Below are 24,673 nucleotides of genomic sequence, written 5' to 3'. Positions count from 1 at the left end.
GCATGTAATTGCTTGTCTGCATCAGTCTGCAACTTACTTTGTATGAGGAGCCCAAATGCCTAAATCTGGGCTTCTGATTCCACTCTGGGGAGCAAACACGAACACTTAAGCAGCCAGGCCTTTCATTTTATTTAATTTATAGACATCAGAACAGCTTCCACCTTTGCATCATTCTTTTTCCCATCAGCATTTGGTACACAGAAATATAACTGCATTAAAACATCTTGCTTTTGGGAGAGATTCTAATATTTAACAGAGAGCCTTACATACATAATAGCTCTATTATTCCAATATTTCCCCATTTATTTCACACATTTGGGGTTTTAATTGTTCTAGGACCATGGATAAGAATTGCAGTGAATAAAATACCACAAACCACAACAAATGCATTCGTCACTTATATCACAAAGGCAACAAGATGAACTAGATACTATCCAAAGCCTGTAAGTTCAAGCTGTATAGACAGCATTTTGGTTCTCACTGAAGTTGCTCCATTCTTCCAAAGAAGCCCTTATTAAAAAGGTAGTTTTAGGTGAAGGTCCCAAAGGTCGACATATTTCGGCAGAGATTATTATGGAAAGGAAAATTAAGGTAGACTTACATCCATGTGCAACCAATAAGAATCAGAGCCAAATACAGGACTCTAAATTGGGAAATGGCACTTATGGTATTCAGCAGAGCTCCAAATTTCCATCTCCATTCCAGCGTATCACTCCTTCGGGAAAACTAACGAACCTCAGAAATAGTGAAGAGTGGGAAATTTCAACAGGAAATATTCTGCTCTGCAGGGTAGCCCAATTTCCTGCAAAGGCAATGGAAAGATTCCTAATGATTTCAAGAGAGAACTGAATCACATTTGCATAATGCATCAGCATAAGTCTGAAATAATTCCACTGATGTTTACTAACTAAGCCCTCCAAGATGCCTATTGGCTCAAGAGAGCGATATCTCCGGCACTGCGCATGCACATGTCCTTTCTGCAAGGTTATCAGCTTCAGAGTTCTTTAACAAATAGTCCAACATCTGCCTTTCACTCAGGCCATTCACACAGAACATTTTTTCTCTGATCCTTTTGATATATATACAAAAACTGCACTGATACCACCATGGGCTTCTGCCATGAGCACTGATATGAGGAGGAAACACGGCACAGCATGCTCACATTGAGTGTAGGCTTTGCAACTTCTCTCACAATGTGAAGATAATTTGAAGAAGGAAATCTTTAATGGAGAGGCAAAAAGAAATAATTTTGGAGTAAAATTATTTGAGTCAAATCCAATGCAAAGCAAAAGCAAACTTGACACATAAAGATGCAACAGATTAAAAGAATTTTTGTTTACCTCAACATAAATATTTTTAAAGACTCTTATTTTTTAAACATTCAAACATTGCTCCATATCTGAAAGTACTGCTCTCTTGACACACTTTCATGTTTCACATGACTTGTGAAATCTAAACAAGTTAATGAAAAGTAAACAGTTTTAATTGCAGCTTTCAAGCACACATTTAGAGGTTCCCATTGACTCTCAGATATTAATTCATTAGTACAATGTAGCTGACTGAAAAATAGATGTCCTGGTATGCAGCAGTTGATGCTAAAACTTTCTAAGTGCCTTTTATAAGATGCCAACATTTTACGTTCTTTAAAATTCATTATTTTCTAAGCTAAACAACCACCACTGCCGAAGTGCCAAAAGAGAAAATGGGACTCTTTTCCTAAGCATGGCACAACTCAACACTTCTCACTTGTAGAAAAATGTTTTACAACTTTCTTTCTCTTACAGATGGGGATCTCAATATAAACCCAATGACTTAATGACAGCCAGCAAGAGAACTAAGGTCTCCCACGGCCCTATCCCACTGCAAGCCACAGCTCCTCCTGGCAGGTATTAAACCACAAGTATTCAAATAAAACCTCCAGAATCATCTTCAACAGACTGCACCTGCCTTCTAATGGCCTACAGGGGCAAATCAAGTAATGAAAAAACAGGGAGGCTAGAGGTATCAGGAAAACAGACCGGGGCAAGAAAGACCATCAGAGAAAATTGACACAAAGTAGAGAAAGTGATGTCTCCCAACCAGAGCCATCTGGTTACAGGGAAAAAGAGCTACAGGAAGCAACAACAAAATAGCAAAGAGACACAGCAAAGGCACTCCCTCCTCCATGTATGCAGCAATACCTTGGCAAAGAGACAAGCCAAAAGAACCAACTGGTCTCTTAGAAGGAGGGACAAGAAAAACAGCAGAGAAACAAGGCAAAAAGCTAACTGAATCAAGAGAGCAAGTGGTGGCATTGCCATCAAGAATACAAGAGGGGATCTGCCACGGCAGTACAGTCAGCGGTTGTAGGTTGAAGTTGGTCACCATGGCTTATTAAAGAGGAAACCACCCCAAGTGGCACTGGTTTTGCTGGGATTACCCCAGGGAACAGCTGGCCTTCTCTCTGATCTGAGCTACACTCTCATAAGGCTCATGGAGCTGAAGCCAGAACAAGTTTCTTCCTTTTGATCCACTTGCAGATGTCTCCTGTTGATGAGAGAACACTCGTGTGGGCTTCATCAGGGGCCCACGTGCTAAGATGCCCACTGCAGTGGCATTTCCATGGAGCCAGTCGAGAGGGCTGGGATACTCGGCAGGGGCAGAGGCACTCAGCCATCTAAGTAATGGCCTTTCTTTCCTAATTACATTTTTTTGCCAAGATGTAATTAGTTTGCCTGCTTTGTCTTCTGCTTGACAGACCTCTGATCTCACCATTGCACCCCGTGTGCTGACCCAGCAGGGCTCCTCTCCAGCCTTTCCTGGGATGCAGGTACATATGGGTACTTTCTTCAAAGCTCTCATAGGCTAAATAAGCTTCACTGAATCAGCACAACTCTCTCTGTGACTTCCTACTTCTATAACAACTTTATGTTCGAGTATAAAGCCATCTAGCCCTTCCTCTCACACCAATACAAATCATTTTGGTACAGCTATGCAGGGAATAGAAACCATAAGTGCACACTAAGAGCATTATCCAACACCCTCTGAAGTCAATGAAGTACTAAGTGAAGTAGCCACTGCAACAAGGCTCAAGTGCTTAACTATTAACTAGCAGAAATGAACCAAGTGTCTTAATGCAGGGTTGCTCTATGGCCAGATTAATACCAGACCAGCAAGCTGTTTCAGCACAGCGGTAAAAGCCAGCTACGAAAAGTAATACAGACTTTTGAGAATTTGTATTTAAGTATTTCCTTTAGGACAGCTCCTGAAGCAAAGGGAATCCACCACCTTCCCCCTGTCTGGGGTCACAGGTCACAACCACAGTTACAGAACTTATTTCCACGATGAATCAGACACGTCAGTCTAACAGTGCTATGGGGTAAGAAGAGATTTTCACCGTGGACAGATTCACCCTGAGATGAGACACACTATGAGCTCTCAGCTGCACAGTCTTGCTCCAGCTAGAAAGCAGCAACTTTCTCCGCCGCTGTCCCAAAGGAAGGCTCACTTTTGGATGGATGTAGTAGGTGCAAATGGTACCAGGGGAAAAGAGAGTGCAGACTCTCAAGCAAAAGAACAAAATACCCCTAGAGAAGTATTTACAAGGAGAAAAATAATACTTGCTTTTTGACACCCTGCAGAGGGATATGGAGTTCACAAGTAGAGAAGCTCCAGAGATGCATCTAAAGCCATTGCATTTTGCAGGACTGATGCACTTCCAGTAGAAAATGTCCTCCCTAAATTCAGTAGCTGATAGCACAGACATCCCAGGTGCCCATTACTTACAGATCTCTCCCCACACACATCTTCTTGCTGACTCTTTAGGGTTGCTATAGCTTGACTTTCTTGCCTCAGAAAGACCAAACCCTGAAGTTTCACTAGTTCACTTTAGCTTCCTCCACTGGAAGCTTTTTATTAAAAAAAAAAAAAAAAATTAAAAAAGTGAGCAGATCGATAAAAGCAAGCCTAGAAGGCTTTTAAGAGTATGATTAGGAAAAATATAATAATTACAATAAAAGAGAACTGTAATTCTAGCCTATACTGAGTCACAGATCTTCCATGGCGGTGCGCTAGATTCCTTGCAGCATATGATGGCTGTGAAAGCCCTGATCCTGCACCCCAAAGCCCTGGACTGGAGCGTCAGTGTGTAGTAGCTTCTCCCTTCACCACCGTGCATCTTCAGATGGCCCAACACACAGCAAAGATCTCACATGTTCGAAGAGATTTCCCCTCACTAGTTACTCCAATGGAGACTGTCCCTGGGACTGGGGCGAGAAGATTTCAGGTACCTCCATCACCTGTTGTCAACTGCTTATGTTAAGTCCACCTACAGACAAATCCACAGGGACTGGCCTGCACCATGCCAAATCTGAAGAGCACATTTATCTTTGTTACCTTGCCAGTTCTCGAGGTCACACGTTATTAATACAGATGAAAAAGCGAGGAGAAATATAGACACCGTGCCCAGCCTCGCCTGCAAAACAAAGGTACCGTGCCCAAAACCAGCCTTTGCTGGAATTTCCATGCTGCAGGCGTGTGCCGATCTGGGGATGTTTGATTATCCCACACTTAGGAGTTTTAAAGCTTGAGGGAGCCAGTGTTAAACCCGGTTGCTACCAGTTCCTCCTGTGGCTGCTCTTATAGGAACATGCCTACAGAAAGTAAGCCTGACCCTTTGGAAAGTTTAAAAGAGATACCAAGCAGCTTGAGTGAAACAGGGCTGGTTTGGGGAACAGGGCAGGGCGAGAAGGCACAGGTTTGTGTTTGCACTTTCGACTTCTCTGTGCTGGGTGCGCTTGCAGGAGCCGTACTGATCACTGCACACATGTTTGGAAAGCTTCACTCTTCTGGGCCCTTGTTTCTCCTTAAAGGGGAATCCCAGCTCTCTAACTAAACCTTCCCACCTGCTGGCAGGCTGCTTCTCACCAGAGGGCACACATTTTGCAGGATACATAATTTCCCAGATAACCCTGATAGTGGTAACTGCCTGCCTTGGGTGTGGGTAGATCTCTTCCAGCTCCCAGAATGGTACACCGTGACTATACAACATGACAGGAAAAGGGGAATATAAATACACGTGGTGACAGCTTGTACCCTGAGATGGAATTGGGCTGGGACACAAAACCTAGCAGGTCGCAGAGCGCAAGCAGCCGGCCCTGCACATGCCAGCACCCAAGGCTGACTCCTCTGCTCTGACATCAGCCCACACAGTCCAGCAGAAGCACAGCTGGGCCTTGTCCGTGCTGCTGCTCCAGCAGTGCGGGCACTGTGGCCTTCGCCCTCCAACAGACCTCGTGCTGCAGTCACCCAGGACTTCTCACGTAGCAAAGCCCATCTCCTCGCACTGAGATGCAGAAGGAAAAGGGACTTTTCCATAAGGCCATCTGAACAGAGCGATGTGAGCCCATCGTCTGAGTTAACTTTAGATTTCCAGTGGAAGAGCTGCTGGCAGCCTGCCCAGATTCCTTGGCCTGCTGCCTGCCAAGTCCTCAGAGACTATTTTTATCATTATTTATTTATTACATTTAACTATCTTGGGGCTGGACCGCAGACAGGCGGAATCTGAAAACGCAGACGCTCAACGGAAAGCTAGCTGGGAGGTAGGGGGAGGTTAATTATAATATCAGGACCTGTCCCATTGAAGAGCAAAAAAAAAAAAAAAAAAAGAAAAGAAAAAAGAAAAACCAACAACTTTAAGAGAGTTTGTGGCTTAACAGGCTGAAATTCTTGCCATTCTTTTAGGCACCACATTGCCTACAAAGAAGAGGTGCTGGCTCACCTGGCAGGTACACGTGCCGTTCCCATACAGCCTGGCAGACTGGGCAGCTTGTGAATTCAGAGAAAGGGCAGGGACTGGAGAGAGAGAGAAAATGATGTCCTGGGAGCAAGCAGCCCATTGCAGCAGTGTGGAGCAGGAGAGACCGCTTATGAGGAGCCAGCAGCAACTGGCTGCTGCTACCAGGCAGTGCTGCCTTGCTGGGACCCTCCACAAAAAAGGCACTTTGCAGCTTTTGGGGAGAAGCTCAAGCCCACCAAATCATACAACGTAGGCTGCTTGTAACTAAGTCTGGTCTGGTTTCTGCTACTAGATGCCCAGTGTTCTGCTAGTGCCTTACAGGTTTGCCTTACAGACCTAAGGGTAATTCCTTTCAGTCCTTCCCAACCTGAGCTGGAACCAAGCCAGAGCGGCCATAAAAAAGCCCAAATCATTCTCTGCTATTTAGAGAATGCAAAGCCAGCTAAGCCACAAACAAAATGGATCATTTCAAAACACATTTCCAGATGGATCATGATGAATGAAAGTCAGAACACCTACAAAGAGATTTCCATCTTCAAAAGGAACTCATGATCTCCATGAAAAACAGGCCTGGGAACAGGAAACTATGGCAAATGAGACTAATTCTTTCTACAACAGAAATACTTCACACTCAAACGAATGCTTCCCACCCACAGACCGTATAGCATTTTTTATAAAAGCAAGCACTACTCTGGTTTCACACAGAATAGCAGAAGCAAGGCATGTAAACCACTTGTCCAGGGTCACGCAATACAATATGGTATTGTCAGCTCTTTGACCTTGCTTTTCCAGTGCTTACCTTACCCTGTTGTGCTGCCTGGACAATGTGTTGATAGACAACAGGCTTTCTACTTCAGCAGAGCCCTGTAAATCACAACCACCAGTCTGCCCACATCATGCTTGGGTTTAACTGAATCAGGAGTTAGTAGCTGTCGCTAGCACAACACTAATGCAGGAAACCTTCTCTTATTCACACAGTAGCAGCGGGAGCCTTGCAAGCATGACACAGCACACAGCCAGGAGCACCACACAAAAAGCAGGGACTCACTGCTGCTGTAGGGGACAGCAGCTCTCACAGTCACAGTATGGGTCACAGCAGTTTGTGTGGTTCGTATGTACGTACTCTTGGTTTCAGAGGAATTTGTGGGTGCAGAAGGACCTGCAGATATAACGATGCCTCAGCACACTCTGCAATTCACATGGATTATCTGCCAAATTCGAGGGTTCTCCCTTTTGTGCACACAAGACAACAACCTGTGCCTAAAGAGAGTTCCAGTCCTGTCTAAATCACAACCCAAACAACTCTGGTGCTATTGGTATAGACTATATACCCACTGAATGAAGCTTTGTAGCCCAAGCTGCATGGTCTATCAAACATTAAACACAGCATCTTCCTTTTTCCCATTTGGAAGAACACTGTAGCTAGCAATGAGATGTGCACCATTTCAAAGTGTAAATATAACAGGGCAGGAAAACAAAAAGGAGTGTTTGACTGCTAATGAATCACCCTTGTTGAAAGTTTCCTCTGGGGCACGTTGCCATCTGAGTCACTGAGCTCTGCATGCTTTTTAGGTCAGCTTTCTCCCGGCTTTATTCACCTGACGTACATCTCTCCAGCCTGTAAGGATATACACCTCTACTCAGCATGCTCTTGTAATGCTATACAGAATCAGCTGGGCAGTGAATGTGCGGCTATATTTTCAGCTTAGTGCAATAGCAGTGGCAGAAAAATTCTCAAAAACAGCATTTATTCATCAAGACTAACCTTGAGACAGTCGGAACAGGACCTGTATACCACTCCTCATCTTCAGAAGAACGTTGCTAAACATTAACTCGCTGCTCCTCATATCACACGTGGCGTGGTCTCTATAAACATGCATTAATTTCCTCATCGGTTTAACAAAGATGAGATTGATAAATTAAAATGAGTTGCTAAAGACAAGGGATTAAAGACACACACCGTGACTTGGGGCTCTGGGCTCCCAGCCCTGTGACCCAGCCATTCTGCTAACAGCGGATGTGCTGACTGCTTTCTCCTCTTTTCCTCCGGTGATGTCTGGGTCAGGGCCTGCTGGCTGGATGCATTAAACCAGAAATAATCCTTTCAAGATCTGTGCTCTGGCCAGTCTCACCCATACTGAACTCGACCCATAATTTCACCCACACAAGCACAAATCAGCCTGCTACACATACTGCCTTCCCCTGCACTGTTTACAAGCATCCTCCTCCCCCTTCCCTAGGTAATTTCACATCCTGCCAGTTCCCAGATTTAGGTGTCAACATGCCAAAAAAATACTTGTGCTGCCACAGCAAATGCTGTGCCAGGCTATGCAGACTAGAAGATTTATCTTCTGCTGAGGAGAAATCGCATCTGGTACAGTGTATCTGTTATCAGTGCTTCCTCCAGCAAACCCCCTTGAGTTCCCTGTGTCAATGAACAAAGATTTCACACCACTTCATCCCTCAGCACCTCTCTATTTCCCTCCGTCAAGCTCTGGCAGTCTATATCTTCCTTTTCCTTTTGGAAAAAGCCCAAATAGGTGCCTTCAATAAAAGCATAAGAAAGCTGTGTCAAGCCTATCCTATGCAACAGCGCAAGACCTCCAGTACTAGGATATGCTGAAATATAAGATGCCAGCCCCTCTGAAAACCACTTCTTCATTTAACTGCTGACCTATGCCACCAAGCAAGGTGCACAGAGAGAAGATGGACTCAGCACCATGCACTGCTCTGCCTGACAAAGACCTGGTGAACAGACCCTGTAGAACATCCTTCAAAAAGAAAATGAAGTGCAACCATTCAGCTGTAGAGCCTGATCCATGCCAACCATCCCGCAGGACATGACACAGCAGCCTCTTCCATCCATGGCTCTGTCAGATGCCAGCCATCACTGTGCTGTGGGAAGTTTGTGACCTACAGAGTTAGCTTTGCCAATTCCAAAAGCTAAGAGCCTGAAAGGGGTGGTGGCAGTGGCAACAAAGAGGCAGGGCATGCAAGCCTGCCAGCAGTTTGTCTTAGATGGATGCTGACCTTCCAAAAGTAAAGCTTGCTCGCAAAGTCTGCATTGTTTACAGTTACACAGCAGATGGTTCCTTTAAAACAGAAAAGCTCAAGAACAAAACAGGAGGCAGACCTACCAGCGAGCTGTTTGGTAAAAGTTTCCTACAATTTTTCTATTGTCAGTCCCAGCTGAGTGTTGTTTGTTATGGAGAAGCTGCATGTGAAATAGAGAAAAACACGTGCATGCCAGAAAACTTCTATAAAGCGTTATTCCCAATATAAGATGCAAGGCAAGACATTCTAGGTTTCATCTTCAGAATCTGCCTTTGCTTCTTCCAGCCCTTCGCCCTCTCTTCCCTGCAGCCTCTTCTTTGAAGCCTCCTTCAGAGAATTTTGAGCAGTCATTACTGGCTTGCCTGCTGCCATATATCCACTGCTAAGGCAGCAGCAGAGCTTGGGCATACTTGGTGGACTTTGGTGCTCCATCTCTTTGCCACAGCCTAAGCTCTGTGCTTCACTGCATCCTCCCAATTACTAATTCAGCCAGCTCAAGATATTTTGCTCAGCAGGCACCAGATAACACTTCACAACTCATTTTAATTGCAAGTTCTTTGTAATGTTTTCTTTGTTCAAGAGAGAGAAGAAAATTTAAGAAGTGGTTGGTCTGGCCTCCATTATAATGAAAGCAATCTTTGTTTTCAAACGAACAGGAACAGATTTACACCAAAAAAAAAAATCAACCCAAAACCTCAAGTGATGTCTCATAGCTGTCTCTCTTCATCTCCGTGCTCCATCCCACTGGTTTATTCCCAGCCTGCTTATCCCATCACTCCCCTCCAGCCAACAAGACCCCCCCCCATCTTTGCCTGCTCTCATTGCACACATGCTCTGTTTTCAGTCTGACCTCCCCAAGTCCTGCAGACCAATTCCACCAATCCCACAGAATATCCCAGCTTTTCCTGGCCAACAACAGTGCTGGGAGAATCTTCACTGCTCTACCACACTAATTTCTACTGCTGGTCACATCACCAATCAGCCTGCTGCAGCTCTGTCAGGCAGCTTATGCCTATTCCAGTGTTGCTACCTCCAGAAGTTTGGCAGAATAGTGGTAAATACAGAAACCCAAAAGCTTATTATTTATTCTGTAAAAGTGACTTGAGGCAAGAGGAGGCTGTTGCACCACTTAGTCAATTAAAAATGCATTTTAGGATGTTTTTAGATGCCTACATTTAGAAGACCCACTTGGGAGCATACACCTAACTCTGGATGCCTGAGACGTACTCATGTGAAGTGCTTAGGCTCTGCCTAAGAGTGCTTTTGGGTACTGCTGGGTAGGTTAACCAACCCAAAATGAACCCTTCTTCAGACCATGCCCCCTTCCTAGATATTAAGAGTGGAAAGACAAGATATTCCATAGGTTCACTGTGACAAGCATTAGATGCTTCACATATATGAAAACGCATATTCATTTGTAAGATGTTCTCACAAGGATTCAGATGCTCATCCAGGAGGACCAGCTCACTGCTCATCACGTACCTCGAGCACCCCAGCTTTCAGAGGAGTTCTGCAAACCTCAGCAAAGCCTCAAATGAGACACACAGTCATGAAACAGGGATAAATACAACCTCACAAACTCAAAGCAATGAAACTCTAATGAACACAGTTGTTCAAACAGAATTTCTCTGATCCACGCACTTTTCCCTTCCAGGCAAGTTACACTGATCTGGAAAAAAAAAAAAAAAAAAAAAAAAAAAAAAAAAAAAAAAAAAAAAAGAAGCTAGTTTTCCTAAAACCATCAACCTTAAAAAATTCTAAGCGCAAGCACTGATCTCAAGCTAGCATAGCCCAAAAAAGCACCATCACCATTTTCTATAGCAGTTTCATAAAACCATTTAAGTCAGAAGTTAACATACATCTGTGCATGCTACAACTCCAGAAACTCTGTGAACAAGAACCAGTTTAGGTCCCAGTTATGGAAAGAGGTGCCAGCCCAGCTTCCTTGGCTGCTGCTGACAATGCTTTATTGTTCCTCTATAATGCTGTTTTGTTTAGGGCCCTCTTTGGAAATTCCATGACGACACGCATGCAAAGTGCCAGGGTGGATGCATGTGCTCCTGCAGCATTGTTTTCACTGCTGTTAATATTCCACCCCCAAGACCTCCTAAACGACGGTCTGTTCCATATGTTCACCACTTCATAGAGCAGGGATGTGCAGTCCTGCCTCCATACAGTTTCTGTCTGCCAGTTCCCTTTCCTCACAAAAGTTGCCAGAAGCCCTAGCAGCTGCTTGTCAGGATTTTGGAGCCTGCACTGAAGGCATACTCTTGTGAACTCCTCAACCTTTAATCACTATGACCAGTGATGCTGATGGCACAAAATCATGGTTTGATGCATGCTTCTGTTTAAGAAACTGCCAGCAAAAAAAATGGTGTAAATTCTCAGGACAAAAGAGTTAGGAAACACCTGCATACTAATGCTAGCTAAATAAAAACCTCCCTACTTCCTCAGCAAAACAGCACTTCACCCACACTACCTAGAAAGCACCAGCCCGCTTGTTGCACTGTGCAAGCAAATTTTGCTTAGAACAAGGGAAAAACTGGCCTACAGTTGAGCTGTCTCCAAGATCAGTGGAGCACAAGAAAATGCTCCCAAGTAACACCATTAGCCCCGAGCCATCCACAGGGGAGAGGTCCTCTAAGGTAATTTTTCTCTTGAAAGGAGCAGTGCTGAACTTCTTGCCTATCACATCCACTCAGAGTAAAGCTGGTTACTCCATACTCCTGCCCAGAGCAATCATAACCCATCACAAAAACCAGCTTCCACCTCAAAAACTTTTCATAAACTACCAGCTTCCTACTAACGGGCATACAAAGGGTCACTGTGCAGACAGTGCATGTCAGGTACTCAGAAAACAAACCTGGTGGTCCGCGTTGTAAGGTGCTCTGCTGCAATAAGGGAAGCCATACAAGTCGGTCTACAACAAAACAAATTAATGCACTCCTCCTGCACCCTCCACACCCCCCTCCTGCTGTCAGTGTCTTCAGAGGTCTCTCCTGGTGTTTTAACCCCTAGCTTTTTCTCTAACTAGGAGTCCTCTGCTGCACATCTGCTTTGCAATACCTTTCCCATCCACTTGTTTTAAAAATCCTTTGGAACAGTTAACGTTCCTGTTTAGACACGAATGATGCAGCTCCTTACATAAGGAGTTCATATGCACACTGACAATACTGCAGAATACGTGCACTCCAGACAGTCGCATGTGGTCATGCTGTGTACCACAGGCAATGTAAGGTCCTTGTCAACACAGCACCTCAATGAAAAAGAGAAGAATGGATCTGCGGCTTCCCACGTGTATACCTGCCTGCCAGGTGATGCCACTTCCAGTTCATCAGAAATGACCCCAACGTTCTGCAGAGAACAGGTCAGAAATGGAGAAAGATAAAGCACAGCATGGAGAGACAGTGCTGGAGAACTTCTGCACGCTGTGCAAGTCACGGCCTGATTTTCTAGAAGTGTGCAATGTTTCTCTGCAGTGCAGGTAGAAGGAACAGGCAGGTGGGCCAGGCTGGGCAGCAGAAGAAAGAGGCAGATGCCAAGGTAAGCCTGAAGCAAATTAAGTATCAGAAGGCAGCAGGTTCCTTTGAGACTGCCTGGTTGCTCTGTTGGCAGAGGAGGAAAGCCAGCCATTAAAGAGGCAGAATACACCAGCATCGACTTCATTTGCAGCACTAATTGCCATGCACGTGCACTAATTGCCCTCACATGAAGTGTAAGGGAGTAGGCACTACCTCTAATCCCATGCAGTAGGTGAGGCTTCCAAAATAATACTTGTTGGGTCATGCTCTCAATCACACTCTCCACTTGTACCAATGCAAAATGGGGGGAACTGGGGCAGTGCCCTGTTTTTAATAAAACTACCCGTTACAATTTATCGAGAGGCTGAAGAGGGACCTTCCACTCGATTGATTGTTGGAGACATTTGGGACAAACAAACAAAGCCTGAAGCTGCTTACTGGGGTAAGAGGAATGACAGCCACTGAAACACTGCTGTCCCTTTGGAGGACAGGGCAGTGAAGATCCAACCAACAGCTGTAGGTACCTCTCACAGCTTGCTCTCCTCTTGCTATATGATTGCTGCCAGGGCTCATCCTAGTCACCAGCACAGGTAAAGTGCTCCAGGAAAAGAACAGCCAGCAGTATGAGCACCAAGTTGCACTGCCCAGTGCCCTCTCTGTGGCTGCTCACATCAGTGAGGAGGTGAAAGCAAAGGCACAAGAGAGATGGGAGATTGTAGCAGGTGGAAAGGCCAGGCATGGCTGTTCTCTTGTTATTTTAAGGGTTCTCTGGAAATAGAGGGTTTATGTTCTTCCCTCCTAGCAGAATCTGAAAGCAGTGCATGTCCTTATCAGGATGTTGTCCTTAGCTACATCTGTGTTTGCTCCTGTCTCCTTGACACTGTTTTCTCACAAGACAATACCCAGCTGCCAGATCAGGTGCACACATGCACCTCCCAGACTGTTTTGATCCAAGTAAGTAGAGGAAACGAACCTCTGCTGAGCTGGGCTGACACCAGGGTTAGGGAAAAACATATCAGTTACCAAGTTGGACAGTCTCCTTGGCACATACTGCTCCTGAAGGACATGCAACCAAAATTCTGCAAACCCAAAACCCCACCATGTAGGTGGAGAAGAGGAAAACACACCTCACACCAATAAGCTGTGAAGAATTTCTTCTCAGTGTGTTTGGTTTTGTTTTCTAGGGACCTGTAGAGGAGTCTGGATGAGCAGAGGGACTGGAAGCATAGCAAACATCTCCCAGGGGTACCCTTCTGAAAGGTGTGCACTACCGTAGGACAGATGCCTTTCAGAAAGGTGAAGGCTGATCGCTGCAAATCAGTCTCTATTGTTCTGCACCAGCTGTCCCTTCAAACAGAAAGGCCCTGAGGGGAGTTAAAGGCACTTCCCAAGCAGCCAGAGGGAAAAAGGTATTTTTGGCGTTGGGTAGAACACATTTAGATTCCATTCATTTCTTGTGGTTCTAAATACAAACTAGACAAGGCAATGAGGATTGAGGGTATGGTTTGGACAGAGGTATGAATTCCTATTAGATCTGTGTGCAACAGGGAATAAAAGGGTGAAGTAGCCTGGCCATTAAGGTTAAGTGTCAGGGAGCTGCTCCTGCGATGTAGCTCTGTGCCTGACAGATGAGCTCCTTTCTTGACTGTCCCTGTCACAGACAGCCCAGCCTATGCCAAGGGGGAAGGACATAGCACAGAGGATGATACTGTCTGTTCTAAAAGCGCACTGCCCATATATGCTGCTTCCTACATTAATAATATAAATGCTCTTATCTCACACAAGCTACAGTCTTACCTTGCAGACACTACGGTAAACATTTGTCTGCTCAGAAAAGTTCATCAACAAAGATTGAAGATTATTTAAACCTGTGTGCACACTTCTCTAACAAGCATGACTTTATTTAGTTTGCATTCCCTCTGGAAATGAATTAAATTAACTGGATCCATTAGCATCTGCAGTAGTAAAATAAGGCGATTTCAGCTGTGGACAAACAGCTTCTATACAGTGCTGAGTTGTTCTTTTTTGTTGTTGTTGTTGTTGTTTGTGGCTTACCTAATCCACCTGTGATTACTTTTCCTGGACATCATTATTCAGTCATGACACAAAAGTTTGTCTACAGCCAGACACTCATTATCTACATTCATTAAGAAGGAAAAATAAATTGCAGTCTCCAAACTTATCTAAAGAGAAATGAAAATATTTTCAGGATATACTTTCTTAAGTATTTGTTCACAGACATTTTGAGCGTGGTTGCAAAAAGTACGTGCTTTTAAGAGCCCATGGAGCAGCCCTGAAGTGCTAACGGGTCAGGAATGAAGCAAACCAAGGGCACCTATCCCAGCAGCTGAGGGAAGTCACCCATAAAAGGAGCTTAATGCCAAGCTTATTGAGGATCCCCTTATTCAAGCCAGCTGTGCCAGATGCTGTACAAACGTACTGCTGGCCTCCAAAGGCATCCTTCAACCACATCATTTCCAGTTTTGTAGCTTTCAAAAGTTGTCAGTGTATCTATCAGAGCAGTGGAAGGGTGCTTGCTCCAGCACATTAATGTGACTGAGAAGATAACAAGCCTGAATTCTACTCACACAATTTTTTTCTGGCCTGCCACCAGCCTTGAAAATGTCTCAGCTATGGTAGTAAAACCCACATATGCACAGCAATTACCTTATGGTGCTATCATGTTCTGTTAAAGACACCAGGATAGAAATAGAGCAGAGAAAATGCTGTGTTCAACAACAGTTACAAAGGTAAGAATGTAATTACTGAGCATGAAATCTGGGCCCGATGTCAGAGCCCCTTCACAAACTAACACGACCACGTTTTATGCTTCAAGTGGACGATGCTACCTTAAGCAGGAAAATATTCCCAGCACATTCCATCACAGGGTGTTATAAACCTGTCTCACAGACGTGGCGGAAGCACCGGTTCGGTTCACCACCAGGTCAGAGATCAATGTCAATTCCTTTTTCAGCTGACAAACACAATCCATTCAGCATTTCAGCTTGTTTTACCTGCCACGAGCAAAAGCCATCACTAAGTGCAAGGGAACGGTTCACTGAACTGCGTCAGCAACCTCAGCACTCCTTCTGGCCTTACGATCCAGCAGGCTTTCTGCAGAACAGCTCTTCCCACACTGGTAACCTCCCTCTGGTTTAACGGTTTTAAAGACTGCAGTTATCCTTAACGAGCTAGAATGACATTGTAATTACAGTCCCCCACTACAGCGCATAGCATCTTCCTTTGCTGGTACCATGCAGCATTGCTGCATTTCTTCTACGAGATTACAGGTAACGGCTTGCCTAAAAATAAGAAATCCCATTCAGTTGGAAGCATCTTCATTAATAACATTTTCCTTGGTCCATCCACTCGTGTGAGTACCTCCCTATACATTAAGGAAGAACACAGACAAAGCTGCTTTTGGGTACCTCCCAGCAAATGGAAAGAATACATCACTCAGCAGGCATGTCTGAGTGCTGTCATCTGTGGGCTGACTGGCAAACTACTGTTTTTAGAAATACTGATTTGAATAGTCCCTCACCACAGTGCTAGCTCTAAGAATTCTGTTTCCAGAGCCTGAGGTACACAGGGATCAGTGCTTGTAACATTTAGTCTATGGAAGGGAATAAAGGGAAGGAGCTGCGGCTTTTTTGAACGGGAAAATGCAGCCAGGGAACCATCTGTGTTAGAAATACTTTATGACAGATTCTTGCAAGCAATGTCACAGTCTTTTCTTTTGACTATGAAGTAAGACAGAATATCTTGTACAAGCTGCAAACATGTTTAAGGAATAAACAATTTGCTTAAGCTGCTGCTTTGAGAGATCGATTTCTAATATCTGGGTGGAGGGGGAGGGAACAGAACCAACAACTTTCTTCATTTATATTCCTCCCCTGTTGCATCAGCACAGTCCTTTGTTTACTGTCTACAAAGATGCACTCTGATACTAGTGGAATGTGTATGTTATATTTATATGTTAAATACGTGTGTTAAAATAGCAGCTTTAATCCCCAGCTCAACTCCCTGAAAGCCAAGTTTCCCAGGAAGAGGCAGCACTGCAATACCATGAAGTCCCAATTCACAGTAAGAACTTTTATGGGTATTCCACAGGTGTGCAAAACATTTCATTGAAAAGAAGAGAAAGTTCCATATTTCACCTGAAAACTCATCAAACTGCAAAAGAACCATGACAATTAGCTAAAGGGATCCAACCATGCCATTCTTCTGCCCGCCAACAGTGAGGCTGGCAGAACTCATCAACATCACAAAGCATCAAGCACAGATTTTCTTGGGAGTGGTCCAGTTGCAGGTGCTAAAAAGCACTTTGACTCTTGTCTTGGCCTAACAGCTACTTTATGTGTGATCTTATTAAGTGATAGAAACCTCAAGCTTTTCCACGATAAAGTGAGAACATCCTGGAGTTCAGGAGACAAATATTAAAATTCTTGTCTCTTTCTCACACCCCCTCACAACTAGATTATCTTTTTTAATATCTTTGGGGTTGTGTTTTTTCATTCGCATGGCATTTCCCCTTGGGTTTTTACCTAGCCTAAGGACTTCATAATAATGGATCCATTTAAACTTCTGGCAGCAGCAGGATACATCTTGGGTGAAGAGAAAAAAGATTTTTCTTAAAGTATCATCAATTAAAAAACAAAAAGAATAAAGAGCATCCCCTGGATGCAAGATATCAGTAGCCAAGATCGCTAGGCTAGACTTCAGAAGGCATACAGGCACAAACACTGGCTGCATCCCACATCAAAACCCAGGACTCACAGGAGATGAAAAAAGCCACTCAGTTATACAGTAACTCCACCCACTTCCCAGAAGCTGTGAATTTTTGCATTCCTCATACACACACGTGTTGTCACTATCCTACCCCTCTGGGCCCTGAAACAGCCACGCAGTGCTGAAGCGTTTGTAAGGTTGGGGGGAGGCTGCTGAGCTCCAGCTCCTCCTGCACTGCATTTCTGGGCACACACTGCCTGTGCAAGGTGCCAGGTAAATGCTATAGTATAAAGCAGATGGGAAGACAAAGCTTGCCCAAGGGGAGCAGAACTTGGAGCCCTGTCCTCCACCTCCCCAAACAAAAGTGGGTATTTTTTCTGAACCGCACCCACCTGCAGAGGGAAAAAAAAAAAAAAAAAGCAAGAAAAAGAAAGGAAAAAAAAAAGAAAACATAAGAAAAAAAGAGAAGAGGACAGGAATTTCTCAAAGCAGAGGTTCTCAGAAGCCACTCACAGCTACAGGGTGGACAGCTTTACTACAAACATGGAAGTTGCTGTCAGAATAATTGCAATTGTTACCTCTTGGTGTTTCAGCTGCTGCTGGAGGTTTTTTTCTCATTGCATCTTGTGCCAGGACAGAAGGAAAGGTCTTCTGGTTTGGTGAGAAGATGGGAGTAATACCCATTAACAAAATGAAAAGACAAAAGCAGCTATTCCCAAGAGACTGCAGCTGTTCCCACTACTGAAATGCCCCAAAAGTTAGCAATTGTTTCAATTTTCTTACGAGATTCAGAGGGAGATGTGGTGCATGACTGAAAGATTAGCTAATCAAACACAAGCTGAATGCACTGAAACAGCCTGGTGCCCAAAGTTCACATTGCAGCTGGGCAGAGTCCCAGCAGCAGCACAGCCAGCAGCGGTGAACATGCAGCAAAAGGGCATTTTGGGAGTGCTTGCAGCCAGTCTGGGCTTGGGAAGGCACAGCCAGTTCCAGTGAGTTGTTAGCACGAGACTCATCAGCATTTTGTTTCCACTGCAGTTCAGGTTTTAAATCATTTGAATGTGGTCAGAAACAAAAGAGCATGTAAATAAAAGGTCCTGCCCTGGGACACAGGTCTGCAACAGAGGATAAGGGCTGTGGTCGCACCAAGGCATCAGCCTGGGACACGTGAGGACAAGTCAATAACTGCGCTGTAGGATTGGGACACGCATCTGTCCACAGTTGTGGGCATCATGCTGCAGCGAAATGCCAAAAAATCAGGGTGGTGGGAAGGGCGGGGGTGGAGAAGTGAGGGAAGAAGATAAGAGGTGGCAGGACCACAGGGTAATTTCACAGATAAGAAAAACAGATACGCCTTTATAAACCTCAGCAATGCGTTCATTCCCTAGAGACACAGGCAATATTGCTTCTAAGGACTAATTGATATACAATACCTCGGGGATTAAATTAATTACCTCTGTTAGAGAATTACACTTGGGAAGGCTATTATCAATGCAACAGCTACTAGATGTTTTGGGCTGCCATTTTTTCCTCTCCTCAAATGGTCAGTTTTTACAAAGTTCAAAGTACGGCTCAGCTGTTCAGCTGTCAGCGCTGCTGGAGCAAATCTCGCTGCACGAGCAGCTCTCCCAGCAGCAATGCTTATGCAGAACAGGACGCTCTGAAGTGCTATAAAATCACATCCCAAATGAACATTACTCAAATGTCAAACAGGCAGCATACAACCATTCAAACAAACAGATCCACTTGCACTTCAGGTAGCACATCACTCCTCTGTAAATAAATGCCACCAGCAGACAATGAAAGGGCAATGCAGTGAGTTGGTAACGCGCTTCTGAGAATCTGTTAGTCTCAAAATCAGTCATCACCTACTTATCTTCAGCATGCTGCAGCCCAGATGGAACATGCAGTACTATTTCTCCTGCTACACAGCAAGCTTCTCATACAACGCCATTTAAATTGCATCCAAAAAGCATCTTTACAAGATGCTAGAAGATACCCATAAGACACAAGTCAATATCCTATTACAGTAAGAAGCTGTTTTTAGCCCTGCTGAAGTGACAGTTTATTTAAGAATAAAGAAAAAAGAATACACATGTTTTTCTACCAACACAGAAACAGTTAAATCAAAACACTGCACTTTGGAGAGAGGCACCGTGCAGCTGTGGATCCATCACATATCATTAACTTGGACTGACAGGGAGAAAGGCCAACACACAGATCTCAGAAGTGAGGAATGAGGAGTACTCATGTAATGTTGTTATGATGAAGGTGCAGGGACGGGTGACAGGGAGCTCGACATCAGGAGCCTGGAAACAGAGTGCCAAGAACACAAGCGTGTGCTGGGGCAGCTGCTGACAGCCGTGCTATTAGAAACTCTTTACAGGAGGCTTGCAATAGTATTTGGGCAGGGAAAAGATCTGAGATGTTCAACTTCTCTTTCAGTGATGTTATAGACACAAGACCAAAAAAAAAAAAAAAAAAAAAAGAATCAAACAATAACAAATTAAAAAAAAAAAAAACCAACTCTATACATCTTTTCCCAGCCTTCTGTTTTTGTGGTACCTTAACAGTCACCCACTCACACTGAGTTAATAAACTACAAAGCCTTAACTGTACTCTTGAACAAGGAACCTCAGACAGTTACAATGGAACAGGTTTGGATGGGAAAGCTGGAGTAAATCTAACCTCAGTCCACAGGTTTGTTTGATGTTTGTATATTGCATTCTTATCCCTCACTCCTGGTCCCCCGCCTCTCCCACACACCATCCCCATCTCTTCTCAACACTGATTCACAGCCCAATAAACCCCATTGTGAAACTGCCTGTCCCTTAGCCCCCACTCACACAGAAATGCCAGTGCTTACACAAGACCTGCTGCTCTGAGGGCAGCTGGGCCACTCACATGACTTCAGCCAAGCATCTGCAACCCATGCACAGCAAGATCCCCCCCGTGCATCCGTACAGAGTTTGTGGGTCAGTTAGGTGACTTCTTTCTTTTGGAGCATGGAACATATCCCAAACAAACCTGAAGATAAATGCAGTCATTCTCTCCCTGATAAACCCCACACCAACCCCTGGAACTGATCATAGGTACACGCACAAGAAAACTTTAAGTGATCACAATTTGCAATTGGAAGAATGTATGTGTTAGGGGACTATGCTCTTCTTGTATCAGCAGCCTCTGGATGTGAGTAAATTCTCAAGCACTCAATTTCTTCTGGTTCCCTCCCTCACCATGGGATAACTTTTGAACATAATGCAATAATTCCCACTAATTAGCATTTCTGTTCCAATTAAACATCAATTCAAGATGCCCAGACCATTGCCTGTACCTAGACAGAGTCCAGTGACCCCAAAATTATTAAGAAAGCAGCTCAGCTAGGAAGCAACGACCACAGCCACCTTTATTCCCGCCACCCCACCCAGCAAAGGGCCTTAACCCTTTCCTGAACCAAGGGATGAGGAAGGCTGTGCTGTAAAGAAGCCCAGCCAGAACTGGTGACAGAGAGGCAAGGAGCAAGATAACAAATTGTGCATTCTCACAAAGGGAATAAAAAAGTTGCCTTTCTCCTAAAAGGGACCAGCAACCAAGGACTTCACCCTTTTTCTCAAGAGAAACAGCAAGGTTTACAAGGCTCAGGAGCCCGGTAAAAAGTGCTCAGGACTCTATGCAAGAGTCACTCGGCCCAGAATTGGGGTAGGTCACAGCAGGAACGCACGATTTGTCCTTGCTTGGAAACAACTAGGAGAAGATGAAAAGAAAAAAAGGCCCCTGCAAAGAACCCGCTCAAGTACGATGGTTAAAATGCTGTGACACAAAGGAACCAGGGGATACACATCCCAAAAAGCCCTTCTGCCAGTGCTGTACATATAGATCCATCTGGTCACGTCCTCACAGATGCCATCATCCCCACACCTGCCCCTCTGAACCCAGGCTGATGTGACTGTCGGACTGCAGCCACCAGCAACAACTTAACCCTCTCCTTCCAATTTTATCAGCCCTCCATCTACCTTCACCCATGCGAGTCGGAGGGGACAGCGGGGCCAAGGTGCCCGGTGGGGCAGAGCGAAGCACAGCAGATCTCCATAGCAACCAGAGGCAGCCCCAGCAGGGAAGGCCTGCTGGGCGCTGAGGCACTGCACTCTGCAGAACGGATTTCTCTATCAGCTGGAGATAGCAGCTCACAGCCCTACATCAGCCAGAGATAGCAGCACACGCTCGGACGCAAATGTGTGGGGAATCTGATGCTTGGCCTTGTACAGCCCTGCAAATTCAGCGGGAGCAGGGAGACCACGGCAAGATAGAGAGGACGTTTGGTGTAAAAAACCACAATGTGAAGAGATGCGTTGTCTTTGAAATCAGAGTGAGGGGACTCCTAAGACATTTTTCATCAATTGAAGCCTTATTCTGAAACTGCAGTAAAGCCCAATGATTCTGAACTGCCATTGCCCCAAATTCTCCACAGAGGGAGGTGATCACATAGGCTCCTTCCCATTAAGATGCTATCATCAACTCTTTCCAACATAATATTCCAAGTACCCTCAAAAATTAACAGATTAAGACTTTTGGCTTTAATCATGATGAGCTTTGCCTTCATATGTAGGAACAGTCTCCATCCAACACGCTGAACTCAACATGAGAAGCCTCAGTATAAAATTACGGCTTTGCAAGACCAGAGCCCCACAAGGAGGAGCTGAGTCCATTAGCAAACTTTTCCAAGTCCAGCAAAAAAAAAAACAGTCACTGTCTCATTTGCAGCGTATGCTCTGCTGGAAATGCACAAAAAGCCATTTATATCGAGCATAAGAAAAATATGCCATGTGCAGTTTATAAAAATATCTGTAAGAAGCTAAGAACAAAGCCAGAAACTGTCCAACGGGCTTAGCTGAGTGGGGGGGCAGAAAGAAGAATAGGAGGGGAGGAAAAATGAAATAACTTGATGGGATATTTTGTAAGGCAGATTGCGACAGCCTGAGCATGCTGGAGTTTTATTTAAAGGGGTTTTAAAAAAAAAAAAAAAAAAAAAAAAGCCCTAGAAACGTTCCTGACATTACAAAGCTTCAAAGCAGCTTCGAGGTCAGACAGAGACAGGCACAAGGCTGTGTGCGCACGATGCCACAGGTCAGCAGGCAGCCCAGCACCTGATAGCAGCAAACACATGGGTGCCCGGGCTGTGGCCATGCTCCTCACCCAGACCCCTGCCCCTCGGAGGCACGGTGACTGTCACACTGCGACGCTCCCGGTCGCTGTTTTGAGGTCCCCATGGTGCTGAGCACAGGACCCGCACATCCATTTGCTATGCCTCCAAAAGGAAAGCAGCACCTTGCACTGCTGTTGTTTGTACAGATATGGTAATTAAAAACTGCACTGCAACGCATTCAATAATACACTTATTGTTCCTGCATACCAAGCTGTTCCAGTTTAACATGATAACACAGCTAATGACCTGCATTTATACTTCTTCACTTTTCTGCTAGCTGTACACAAATGCTGGGCTTCTCCACCATCACTATTTCCAGAGCAAACACCTTCCTGTAAAACCCAAACCTCACCCAACACTTCTATGGGGCATGCTCTGGAAGCCGTGCACCAAAACCATTCAGACCCCAGCACTCCTCACAAGGACAGCCTTGAACCCACACAATGTTCTGCACATAATGACAGCCCACAGGACACCATTCCACAGGTGTGCTTAGTGCACAGCTGTTGACATTAAACACAGCTGAAGGGCACTGGCAGGGCCAGCCAGCAACCACGCAGTCACTCGAAACCCTTCAGGCGGGTTTCCTAAACATTTAGACCCTTAATGAAATCCAGAAATGAGAAAACATTACAGCATGGGCTACCACCAGGCAGCACAATGCAGCATCAGACAGCCCAGGTTTCAGGCTGGAGGACACCAACCCATCCAGCTCCAGGTCATGGCCCAACAAAGCCACCTACTCAGCTCGTCCAGGGAAGGTTGGGGCCACCGTGCAGACACAAAGAGGCCAGGGGTTTGCCTACCTGCTTGAGGAGAAACTTATCCTCTGCATTGATCTTGAGGGAGATGGCCAGGTGGATGGCGGACAGCACCACCCCGCTGATAACAGCAGCCCTCATCCGCACCGGCAGTAATGTGTAGATGCTGTAGATGAAGAAGACGGTCCACCAGATGCCTTCCGAGGCGCTCCTGGGCCAGACCAGCAGAACCCCTACCACCTGCACAGCCAGGATCACGAGGATGACGGAGTAGCACGCCAGCCACATGTGGTCCTGGTGGAAGTCGTTGCGGTTGCACACCATGCACAGCACCACCATCAGCAGGATGGCCAGGGAGAGCACCACGACGTAGGACACCTCGTAGTGGCCGTATACGGCGTGGAAGATCAGCATGACCACACAGACCAGCACCAGCACGGCCATGAGCATGGTGAGGCTGCTCTGGTTGAGTCGAAAGAAGTAGCGCTGATAGAGGCGCTCCAGTTTCTCTGACTGGAACTTCTTGGACCTGAAGATCTGCAGCAGGCTGCTGCAACAGCTGCCCATGGAGAAGGCCACCTCGGAGTCCTCCTCGTCCCCGTCCTCCTCCTCCAGCTCCTCGATCTTGGCCTTGATGCGTTTCTCCTCCAGCCCCAACTCCACCGAGCGGGGCCGTACCTCCCCCTGCTCCCGGGGGCTGGCATTGTTGGGGGCAGCTGGGGAATCACCGCCGGGCTGGTGGAGGGACCGGTGACGTCGGCTTTCGTCACCGCGCTCCTGCCAAGCAGATTTGGACCTAAAGCTCATCATCATCTTGCAGCCGCTCTCCCCGCGGCTCCGGCTCGCCTGGGGCTCGTAGTCTTCCTCGCTCCGCCACCTGCTCGCCATGCGGGAGGCCTTCTTGCCCGAGGACCTGTCGGGAGGCGGCGGGTAGGAGTAGCCATTGGCCCGCGCCTCCGCCTCGCCCCAGGCCGAGCGGTGCTGCTCGGTGGCCGCCCAGGGCGCGGGGCCGCCGAAGCCCGGGGGGCTGACGCTGTTGGACCGGGACATGCCCTGCGGGAAGGGGACGTCGGGCGGGGGAGGGGGGGGTCCTGGCCGCGAGGGGCAAAACCCCAAAACGCAACGGGGAAAGAGCTTGGGAATTAAAAAGTAATAATAATAATTAAAAATACAAAAATTAATATATATATATATATATAGGCAAAACCCGCAAACGCTCCCGAAGCTTGCCCCGGAGCCGGAGCGTCCTCTCAGGGCAGCGCGGCGGCCACGGCCGGCCCCGGAGCTCCGACACCCCCCGAGCGAACGCGGCGCCGCCTGAGGGGCCGCCGGGCCGCCCCCGCCTCACGGCCGCGCGCCCTCAGCCGCGCCGCGGCGGCCGCAGGGGCTCCGGGCGCGGCGGGGGAGCCGCATCGCAGCGCGCCGCGCCGGCCCGCACCCGCCGCTCGGGGCCGGGCACGGGGCGGGCGGCGGCAGCGGCCGCCCCGCGGGCCGGGCGGCGGCTGGGAGGGCGCGGAGGCTCAGGCTCGCAGGGCCGCGGCGGCCGGCGGAGGAGGGAGCATCCCCTGCAGGGGGGGCCCTGGGCGCGGCGGGGGGGCTGCCCGGGGCGGGCCGGGCTCTCGCCTCGCCT

General features: G+C 46.5%; 1 protein-coding gene across 1 annotated transcript in view; it reads right to left on the bottom strand.

Annotated features, from left to right (window-relative positions):
- ADCY5 (adenylate cyclase 5) overlaps nucleotides 1–24,166 on the bottom strand; it is a 195,859-nt gene extending 171,693 nt beyond the window's left edge. The window contains exon 1 of the mRNA XM_031590642.2: nucleotides 23,089–24,166. Within this exon, the coding sequence (XP_031446502.2) occupies nucleotides 23,089–24,093 (1,005 nt within the window). The 5' untranslated portion in view covers nucleotides 24,094–24,166. The remainder of the gene's footprint in view (nucleotides 1–23,088) is intronic.
- Between the last annotated feature and the right edge of the window lie 507 nt (nucleotides 24,167–24,673).

This window comes from Phasianus colchicus, chromosome 7 (genome assembly GCF_987193195.1).
Source record: "Phasianus colchicus chromosome 7, bPhaCol1.hap1.1, whole genome shotgun sequence".
Taxonomy (NCBI): Eukaryota; Metazoa; Chordata; class Aves; order Galliformes; family Phasianidae; genus Phasianus; species Phasianus colchicus.
This window is presented reverse-complemented; position numbering and strand designations above follow the sequence as displayed.